General features: G+C 37.8%; 1 protein-coding gene across 5 annotated transcripts in view; it reads left to right on the plus strand.

The window, feature by feature from the left end:
- Positions 1 to 1,273: 1,273 nt before the first annotated feature.
- The window catches only part of LOC107708832 (phosphatidylinositol 4,5-bisphosphate 3-kinase catalytic subunit delta isoform-like), a 25,525-nt gene continuing 16,366 nt past the window's right edge, over positions 1,274 to 10,432 (plus strand). The window contains exons 1-7 of one of the 5 annotated variants that reach the window (XM_016513163.1): positions 1,274 to 1,373; positions 2,329 to 2,460; positions 3,707 to 3,881; positions 5,563 to 5,791; positions 6,757 to 6,983; positions 8,307 to 8,486; positions 9,172 to 9,327. In XM_016513163.1, the coding sequence (XP_016368649.1) occupies positions 3,741 to 3,881; positions 5,563 to 5,791; positions 6,757 to 6,983; positions 8,307 to 8,486; positions 9,172 to 9,327 (933 nt within the window). In that variant the 5' untranslated portion in view covers positions 1,274 to 1,373; positions 2,329 to 2,460; positions 3,707 to 3,740. Of the gene's footprint in view, positions 1,374 to 1,444; positions 1,475 to 2,073; positions 2,461 to 3,706; positions 3,882 to 4,236; positions 4,408 to 5,562; positions 5,792 to 6,756; positions 6,984 to 8,306; positions 8,487 to 9,171; positions 9,328 to 10,432 lie in introns of those variants that run through there. The other 4 variants (XM_016513165.1, XM_016513167.1, XM_016513164.1 and 1 more) reach the window with 4 other exon arrangements.

A 10,432-nucleotide genomic window follows, 5' to 3' on the forward strand; every position in this document is an offset into this window, starting at 1 on the left:
GTGCCTTTGAACAGAGAAATATAATATAGTTTTATCTTAACATAAAAACCAGCCCATATTCAAATACAAGCTGCTGGATGAACAAACAAGAGATCATTTGTAAAGAAAGACGGCGTAATCCCAAGGCTACACGAGGCTTTGAAACTGTTGCCATGGTGAGGAAAGACTGTTACTTTAACAGTTAGATTTTAAAGAAGTGTTTGATGCATTGTAAGTGCAATATGAATATTAGACCATGGTCTCAGATGCAGGGCTGTATGTCCATCCATAATTTCCCTTAAAGGCATCCGAGGCCTCTTTCTACAGCTTGATTTGATTATTTCAGGGGCTGTAATGACATTGCATGTGTTTGGTTTTCCCCATCACCTCCAGTAACTTCCCTGCAGTGATCAGCTGGCTGGCAGCATAGTGCACTTTGGCCTGCAGTGACTTGTGGGCAGGGGGTGAAGGTGGGCGGATGTGGGCACAGGGGTCTTTGGCTTTATTTCACTCTGAGTTTCTGTTCTGCACATACACTTCCTGTTTTCACAAGCTGCGAGCTTTCAATGGTGCAGTGCATTTTAAAAGCTTGTTATCATCACAGCACCACTATAGTTTTTCAGATGGCTGAAAAGAAGACCTATAAATGTCTATGCAGATGATTAAACAGCATGTGACTAATTACATGCAGTTCCAGGTCTTGGATTCAATGGTGTTTTCATAAATGGGCCAGAGATTGTGCTCTATTTGGAATACAGGATATGTCTTTTTTTATATATATAAATGCATTGCAAAGCTTTATAATTTGTTCTCAGGAATAAAATAATAGCCTTTTACTAGACGTCTCCTTGCTGAAAGCAGACAGATTTATTTGACTGAATGACTGGTGCTTTTAAGTGACTTCCCCATGGACCCATAATCGTTATTCGCTGTCAGTGGCATCCAGAATTAGAGCTTCCTTACTCTCTCACAGGAAGACACGTCTGACCGGTTTTATTTAAAAATGAGGAAATAATAAGTTCAGTAATTCCGCCTGTTATGTACAGTATTTACGCATACAGGTATCACGTGATATCTGGTGTCGGATAATAGTAGCAAACATGCTCTGAACTACAGTTTCGTTGTGAACTAATCGATGTTTTTGAACATATAATTTAATCGACTCCTTTCTACAGCTTTAAGTTTTTATAGAAGAGAATTCTAGCGTGACACCTCCCACCTTCGAAGACTGACTATAACATGAGCCAATAGCATTCGAGTAGGGCTTTAATGGAGCATTTCATTGGTTGTACTTATTAACGAATACGCCCCCTAGAGTGAACCAGTCGTCTAAACAAGACTCGGCCTTCAACCAGAGCTTGTATGAGGATATTTTGAGCGCCTGAACGAAAATGGTAATTTAAGTCAGTCTCATTCACAACAATTAGAGAAAGCGGCTGAAGAACTATGGTCGTATAAAACGTAGGAGGATATTTTGAGCGCCTGAACGAAAATGGTAATTTAAGTTCTCATTCACAACAATTAGAGAAAGCGGCTGAAGAACTATGGTCGTATAAAACCACCATACGCTATTCAAGTTAATTGAAACGTGACCGACTTGGCGTCTTTGGCGAATCGGTTGAGTGAATGATTCAGTGACTCACCCGTAACAAGTTTAAATTGGATCTTGGAGAACAGATTCAAAAGATTAGAGTCACTCGGATGAACCAAAAGCCACATAATGGATTATATTTTATTTATTTCTGCGAATTTATAGCTCATAATGCATAAACATGATTGAGGAGAGTTAAGTAATCACAGAGACTGCTGTTTTCAAATGAACGCAGCATGTCGCACGCGTGGAAACAGACCTCAGAAGCAGAGGAAGCCAGACGGTGATGTGCTGAGGAAGAGTTAGGGACCGTTAATATTGTTTCGAACCGTTCTGAAAAGTGCAAACATTTATTACGTATGTTTGAAAGTTAAAATCATAACATCTTTATGTAATGGATAAAATGGTGCCAGTTAATTTAAGGTCGTAAATAATCAAAACATCAAACATCTTTGATGTTATACTGTAACGTTTTCTCCAAACATATTCATTCCATTTCTCTCTGAATGAAGGATTTCATGACACGCAGACATTTTTATTGTCAGTATTATGCCGTGCATGAATGACAACAAGGGAGAGAACGAAAGAGAGAGAGAAAGGAGGAGGAAGCAAGTGAGCGCGAGAAAGAGGAAGAGAGAGGGACAACTATGTCGATGATCCCTACGAGTTAGGAACGCGGTGCTGAACGCGCAGTGCAGACGGCCACTTTAACACCTCCAATCACTAAAAGATTATTAACACTTCTGCTGTCATTTCAGACCATTCAAATACTGGCGTTTTGATCGCTGACCGACATTCACGCGCCAGGAAGATATCAATTTTCAGTGTCAAAGTAAAGGAGCATCGCTGATTCTGAAGATGGAGAAATGAACCACCGGTGAGGCTTGAAGGTAAGTCCGCGCTGTCACATTGTCATATTTTGTTTCATATTTCCCATCACGAGAATATGAAACAAGCAGAGGTTTATTCATGGTGGATTAGGCAAAAATGTGTTGACACCTGCCATTTTAAAAATGCATCATAAATATTGTGCTATTTTTAATCGCTACGACTTTATATACACCATATATTTTCGACAGACGCATAGTTTAAAATATAGTATAACATATGTGAAATTGCTATGTTGATGTGAGATGATGTGCGCCACGTTTCTCGGATATTGGCCCTCCGGCCGGCTTTGTAACCCTAGACAGTCCGACAATTCATCACAGAGCTGCAGTGTGTGCTTCAGACACATGCATAGCATATATGATATTAGATATTGATTAATATGATATAATGCAAAATCTCATGTCAGGAACACCATACTTCTGTTCATGATCAATTGCAATTGAAATCTTCTTTAAATTGATTTTTCAGTTGTCATTTTTTCATTGATAATGTAAAGTATAACTGTATTGTAGTGTGCATATAAACAAATTTATGCAATTCAATGACCTGTCTGCCTATACAAGAGATTGTTATTAGATTGTTTTGACTGTATTTATTATACACCCTAGTATGCACAGCTTTCATTTTTTAGCAGGTCACTGGGTTGATACAAACCATTAAATATTGTATAAAATAAAATATATATTTTGAGAAGAGAAGTATGAACACGCTGCATAGGACATTCTAAATTTTAAATCTTTAGGGCGTTAAAAAATAAATATATTCTATATTAAAAAATAGTAATTAAAATATATTCTATAATAATTTTAACGCTCATGTGCAACATGACTTGTAGTATATTTCTAAGTTTTCTCTTTTAACAGTGTCTTAATTGTACTTCTTGAGGTTTATATTATGATAATATTTTGTCTTTGTGATGATAGAAACAAGTATTCTGTAATTATTCAGTAAAATTCAAAATTATTTACTCTTACTTACGCATTCGATTGATACTAGCCATTATAAAGTGATGTTAATCATAATATGAATGATGTGCTGCACATTTACAAGAAAAGTGTCTTAATAATTATTTATTATGCAGCATATGTTACACGCTCTCTCTCTTCTCGCTGAACATTAATTGAGCGTCTTGAGGTCACTCCCTGCCTCTGTAATTGGTTCAGTGGGTTGTAACAGCTAGTAAACACTTCATGCATGTTCAGTATTGTATGACTTTATCTGTCGTAAACATCTATCTGTGTTCAGCAGTGGGGTCAGCTGTAGATGAGCTTCCTGCACCATGCCGCCGGGGGTCTACGGCATGCAGGATGTGTGGGAGAGGGAGGGTCGGCAACAGGTCAACATGGAGTTCCTCCTCCCCACGGGGATCTACCTCAACTTTCCCGTAGCATGCAGTGACACCATTAGTACCATCAAGAAGGTGAGGAGACCCTCTGATCACATGCAAACACCAAACATGCTAATTTGCAGATATGGGTAATTGACAAATAACATGGACTGTTTGTAATGAGCATCATGATTGTAGTTTAAAAAGGACAAAAAAGCAGCACAAATGAGGTCCGTACAACTTTGGAAGTCTTACAATATCTTACATAACAAAATTGAAATCATTATTTACTAAAATATCTTAACATCATATCTTAACGCTGCTTGTTTATGAGAGAAGTGTCAAAGTCCACTTTGTAAACAGATCTTTTCAATGAATCGGTTGATTTGGTTCACAAAATGGTCTGAACGATTTTATCTGTCGTAAACATCTATCTGTGTTCAGCAGTGGGGTCAGCTGTAGATGAGCTTCCTGCACCATGCCGCCGGGGGTCTACGGCATGCAGGATGTGTGGGAGAGGGAGGGTTGGCAACAGATCAACATAGAGTTCCTCCTCCCCACGGGGATCTACCTCAACTTTCCCGTAGCACGCAGTGACACCATTAGTACCATCAAGAAGGTGAGGAGACCCTCTGATCACATGCAAACACCAAACATGCTAATTTGCAGATATGGGTAATTGACAAATAACATGGACTGTTTGTAATGAGCATCATGATTGTAGTTTAAAAAGGACAAAAAAGCAGCACAAATGAGGTCCGTACAACTTTGGAAGTCATACAATATCTTACATAACAAAATTGAAATCATTATTTACTAAAATATGTTAATATTTTATCTTAACACTCCTCGTTTATGAGAGAATTATCAAAGTCTAATTTGTAAAGAGATCTTTTCAATGAATTTATTAGGTTCACAAAATGGGCTGAATTTGTTCATGAGGTCAATGTTAAAAAAACTACTGCTTTAATATGAGGTCATAAAACTGCATCTGTAATAATTAAAATAACAAATAATAATAATTAAAAAAAGCAAACTGTTGTTTAAATACATTGCAGGACATTTTAAATACACAAAAGTATTTGATTGATGGTGATTAAAAATCTAGTATATATTTTTGATTTCATTATTAAATTTGCTGGTTATTATATTCATAAAGTCAGATGGTTTTTAAAAATGCCTATTTTTGAACAATTTAAAACATATTAAAATGTATTTGGTATTAAAATTTATTAAATGATATCTACAGTACAAGTAAAAACTTGAAAGCAATGCAATTGTTTAAGATGTAAACAGTTTTTTCCCGCTTGTTACGTTCTTTATACCAATTTTACCACGTGTTTTGTTTTATGTACACTTGTTTGTACAAAATGCTAGGTTCTCAATAAAAAAAAGTACTTGACTGAACGGATAAATTAGCACACAATAATACAATCAATATGCTTAGTAAAACATCAGTCACACTACTGATGATGGAGAAGTTGAAGACTTCCCTGCTTAGAAGACTATTTCTGTGCTGGTTTTGGTGCTGGTAGACCACTATAGGCATGATGTTCACCACCACTAAATGCATGGTTTTTCTAGTGAAGCTGGTTAACTAAGGAAATCTTTCTGGTTGAGATAGTCAGGAAGCCTACCAGTACCGTATGCTGGGTAATATCATTCAAAACACAGCATATATTGGTATTAGATTCTCTGCAATAAAATTATAGGAATCAACTGCAGTCAAACCCACTGGCCACATTAAAGTCTTGATTTGTGGCTTGTGCCTTAGATGGTGTGGAAAAATGCCAGGAATGAGCCTCTGTTCAGTGCCCTGAGTGACCCGGACGCCTACGTCTTCACCTGCATCAACATGACCGCGGAGCGGGAGGAGCTGGAAGATGAGCAGCGCCGCCTGTGTGATGTTCGGCCATTCATGCCAATTCTCAGGCTGGTGGCCCGGGAAGGCGACCGAGTCGAGAAGCTCATCACCACCCAGATCAGTCTGCTTATAGGAAAAGGTTTGTGTCACACCAATCGTCTGCTGACCTCAGAGCTGTTTGGGCGGCTCACAATGGAAGCAGCTAAGCATTTACTCACCACTGCAGCAGAATTATACGGTTTTGGCAGCTGTTCAGCACTAAAGAAGAATTTGTTTATTTAAACAAAAAAATTATGACCATGACGGCCTGATTCGGAAAGTCTGGTTTCTAAATGTCTCTTGGTTTTTGATCATTTCCCCTTTTTTATTACCTTGGCTATTTTTGTTAAAGGGGTCATATGATGTTGCTAAAAAGAACATTATTTTGTGTATTTGGTGTAATGAAATGTGTTTATGCGGTTTAAGGTTAAAAAAACACATTATTTTCCACATACGGGTGGCGTTATGCAAATCTTCCCACATTGTGATGAAGACATGTGGGTGCGTGTTAGAACGAGCTGTTTTAGGTAGGCGTGGCTGACTCTTAACTTTTATAAAGAATATCTCTTTGGATTTGAGACTTTAGTCTTTGCAACTTTACAGATCTTCTTTATGCACCAAGAGCTTGTAACACTCCAAAGAGAAAGGAAAAATTTAAATCGCATCATATGACCCCTTTAATGGTTTTTGAGGATGGTCACGCAATCTGTTCATGTTGCCTTCTGCATAATTCGACTAGCATCTAGATGAATTTGCGCCAAAATAAAAATACCCTAGATGTTGGCCAACTAAAGATATGGGAGGTATTTTCTTCTCTCTTTTAAAAATCAATTTAAGCCTTTTAATTTTGCTGGCCTAAAAACGCATGATTATATGATTCATTGGATTTTATTACTCGCTTTTAGCGTTGTTCTTCCTTGCTAATTTATCTACAACATTATTAGAACAGACCCATTTTTTGTGTCTCGAAGAGTTTTATTATTGGTAGTATTTTCGTATTGAATGTTGACAGTGCAGTTTTACCGTTCTGGCTTTGTTCAAAATGGCATAAAACCTTCTCCACAGGTCATCATGAATTTGACTCCCAAAAGAACCATGAGGTGAATGAATTCCGAACAAAAATGCGGACATTTTGTGAAGAGCGTGCTCAGGTGCGTCAGATGTTGCCTTGGGAACCATGGATGGAGTTCAACTTCCCGTGTGACTTGGAGCCGTGCTCGGTAGTGGCGCAATCTGGGAAATCGCACAGCGGGAAAAAGATTTTGGTCAATGTGAAGTTTGAGGGCAGTGAGGTGAGTGAAGTCATATTTTACACTAGTTCATGTTAATATACCATTCTTTTATGCTTTCTGGGAATTCATTCCTTTAGTACAATGCTATGTATCTGCTTTCTGTTTGTGCTGATAATGTGAAATGAGCAGCATGTTATGTAGTCGTTGACTATTTAATCCTCTCATGCAAAAGTCTAATTTTAGACTGACATATTTTCTGCCTTTGATATCACAAATCGTAACTGTCAGGAGATGTTTACACGGTGATGATGTCACTGCAGCATCTGCAGGCACACATGGCTCTCACTGACCCAGTTTTCCAGAGTGAAGCCTTTGATAGTATTTATATGTGTTGTGTTGCCTGTCAATCCCCCACCCACTCAACACGAATGTTATTTACCTATGATCTTTAACCTTGTAATGAGTCTGAAGCGTGCAAAAAAACTTCCAGCAGCACTTGTTTTTATAATGCATGACATGGATCAAAAGCCAGACCGTTTCGACACCGCATTTGCAGAGAAAAACAATCACATAATGAGTAATTAATCATACTATAGTGAGTGAACCCTGATCCTATGCGCATCAGTGATTATGAGGGAGTTTTCTGCTTTTTTACTATAACTAGAGCATGTTTTCTCAAACTTTTTTGAACCAAGGACCCCTTTCATAACACAAACTGTTCAAAGACCCCAGAGAAGTCGCTGTTACCATGGAAATGAGAATCATGGCAACCATGACCACCCACTCCCATAAAGCATAGTCTCCCCACACTCTCAATCAACTTGGCAGTCCCTCATTCTCAGTTTTTGAATATAGTTAGATGCAAAATTTCTATGTTTTTTATTATGCAGTACCATTCAAACGTTTGGGGTAGATATTTTTCAAGATTTTTGAGAGAAGTCTGTTTTCTATTCGAATATAGTCTGATATGTAATTTAGTCCTGTGCTTGCAAAGCTGAATTTTCAGCATCATTACAGATACAGTGTCACATGGTCCTTCAGAAATCATTCTAATATGCTGATTTGCTGCTCAAGAAACATTTCTTGTTATGTCATATTATGTTGTGCTGCTTAATATTTTTGTGGAAACTGTGATGCATTTTTTCAAGATTCTTTGCTCAATAAAAGTTCTAGTAAAAGCATTTATGCGAAATAGAAATCTACAATGTATAAGTCTTTACTGTCATGTTATATTAATTTAATTAATCCCTACTGAAACACAAATCTACTGACCTTAAATGTATCTATATTATGTTTTTGCATTATAGTTATGACTTATTCTATAGTTTCAGCCTATATTGTTTTGGACCCCCTGGTTATGCATTTCACATTTTGACTTTGTAGGAGACCTTCGTTCTCCAGCAAGATCCACAGGACCTGCCGATGTTTCTGAAATGGAACGCCTTGAGAAAGAAGTCCACCGTGTTCCGATCGGCCAAGCGGGAGAAGCCAGAGGACTACACCCTTCAGGTTAACGGGAGATGGGAGTTCATTTATGGAGAATATCCACTCTGCCAGTTTAAAGTAAGTCTGAAAGTCACAACATCATCTCGACTTCACAGCTACATTTTCTTTCAAATTTATATGAAAGCACCACACTTTCAGACTTCAGGCTGCATGTCTTTTTAAATCTTGTCCTATTATATATTCCATTTTGCTGCAATGTAAAGTTTGTCAGGCTCTTCAGAGGCCTTGATTTGAATTCATTGTAGGACTTCACGGCTCTGTAACAGTTGTTGATTTAGAAACTACTTGAACCTGCAAAGATGAGTCATACATCTCTACCAGCCTTCAAAACATCAACTACGTTGAGGATAATGTGATTTCAGCTGCATTACGCTACCTAAATGAACAAGGCCGCAGGATCTGATGATGATTAGTCCAGGAGTACTGGATCTGGTCCGGTCTTTATAGTGTACATTTTGGAAAACAGGAACTGATAAAACCATCTGTACATCGGCTATCATTTCCATCCCTCGCTGTCTGTCTCTGATTGTCTGTTTACGAAAAAACATTAATTTTGTGCTTTACCTCATTCACTCTTTATTTAAGAGTTTTTAGGGCTTTTGTCATTTTTTTGATAGTGGAGAAATGACAAGAAATAATGGGAAGAAAGACAGATATGACCTTGTGTCTCCCATTTAAGCACCGTAACTCAATGTGTCTCGAACATATGAGCTCATTTTTTAATTTTTTTCCTCTCTCGCAGTATATTTTTACATGTTTGCATGGAGGCATTACCCCACACCTGACCATGGTGCATCATTCAGTCATCATCAAGTACCAGGAGGAACAGGGTGGCCTCAGTAACCAGGTGTCCAGGACTCGTGCTCAGTCCAAACCGCCCCCGCTGCCTCTGAAAAGGGTGAGAAGGCACTTTTACACCGGAACACGATCTGTTATTAACAGGGGAACTACTTTTCATGTTTCTCTTGTAGCTTGTGTTGTAGACTTCAACCTCTGTGAACTCGATTTGCAATGCGACGTACTCGCAATCATTTACCCATGGTGACTTTTGATCATCTGTGACCCCTTCATGGAAGTGATTTGAATTAATGAGATGGAGCATAAAGTGTTTCTTCCTTGCTAGTTGTATATGCTTCCGGAATTAAAAAAATGTAAATAATTAATTGTAGCAACTCTACAAGCTAGTTTACTTGACAGTAGCTCAGCTTTAAAACAAGCTACATTTTCGAACACACTGTCATGGCAGTTTCAGTTTGTAACTATTTCACACTTCGGTGGCTAATTTGTATGATCTTATGTTTTTGTTTAATCTACTTATGCCATACCAACAATTAGGTTTAGGGGTGAGCTTTCTTGCTTGTACATTTTTTCTAAAATCATGTTTTCGTACAAATCATTAGTGCTGTGTTCGATACATCGATACGACGATGTATCGTCACAGAGATTTGATATTGATAAAATTGCGGGGCAGCGCTAAAAAGTTTGTGCTACTGAATGTGATCTGTGTGAGTGACTAAAATCGTGTGTGCATGAGATACAGTGAAGACAGCGCATTAGTTTAGAACTCTTCTAATTTTTATTTGTATTTTTTTAAATGTAGAAAGTGTGTTAATTTGTGCAATGATAACCTACCAGCAATGTAAAGATGATTTTTTTAAAATTAGTATGAGTACATTACAATATAAATTTATTAGAACGAGTACATTATTATTTATGGGCTTAAAAACAAGATGCAAACAATCAGAATATTGTACCTGGTGGGGAGTGCCCAATGTAAACACGAAACATATGCCATTACCAATATTGTACTGTTATACAGTTATGGAGGCCCTTCATAATGCAGAGGCCAACTGCCTGCTCTGCCAATAGTTAGAAATGGCACTATAGTAAGCAGCGTTTAATAAACAGCTGTTTTTCTAAATTCTGCTGAGGAGAAATTCAATGCAGTCATGTATCGTGATATGTATCGTATCGTGACTTTGCTGGTGATACACAGCCCTACT

The sequence above is a fragment of the Sinocyclocheilus rhinocerous genome, unplaced genomic scaffold (genome assembly GCF_001515625.1).
Source record: "Sinocyclocheilus rhinocerous isolate Xijiao unplaced genomic scaffold, SAMN03320098_v1.1 scaffold1406, whole genome shotgun sequence".
NCBI classification, from domain to species: Eukaryota; Metazoa; Chordata; class Actinopteri; order Cypriniformes; family Cyprinidae; genus Sinocyclocheilus; species Sinocyclocheilus rhinocerous.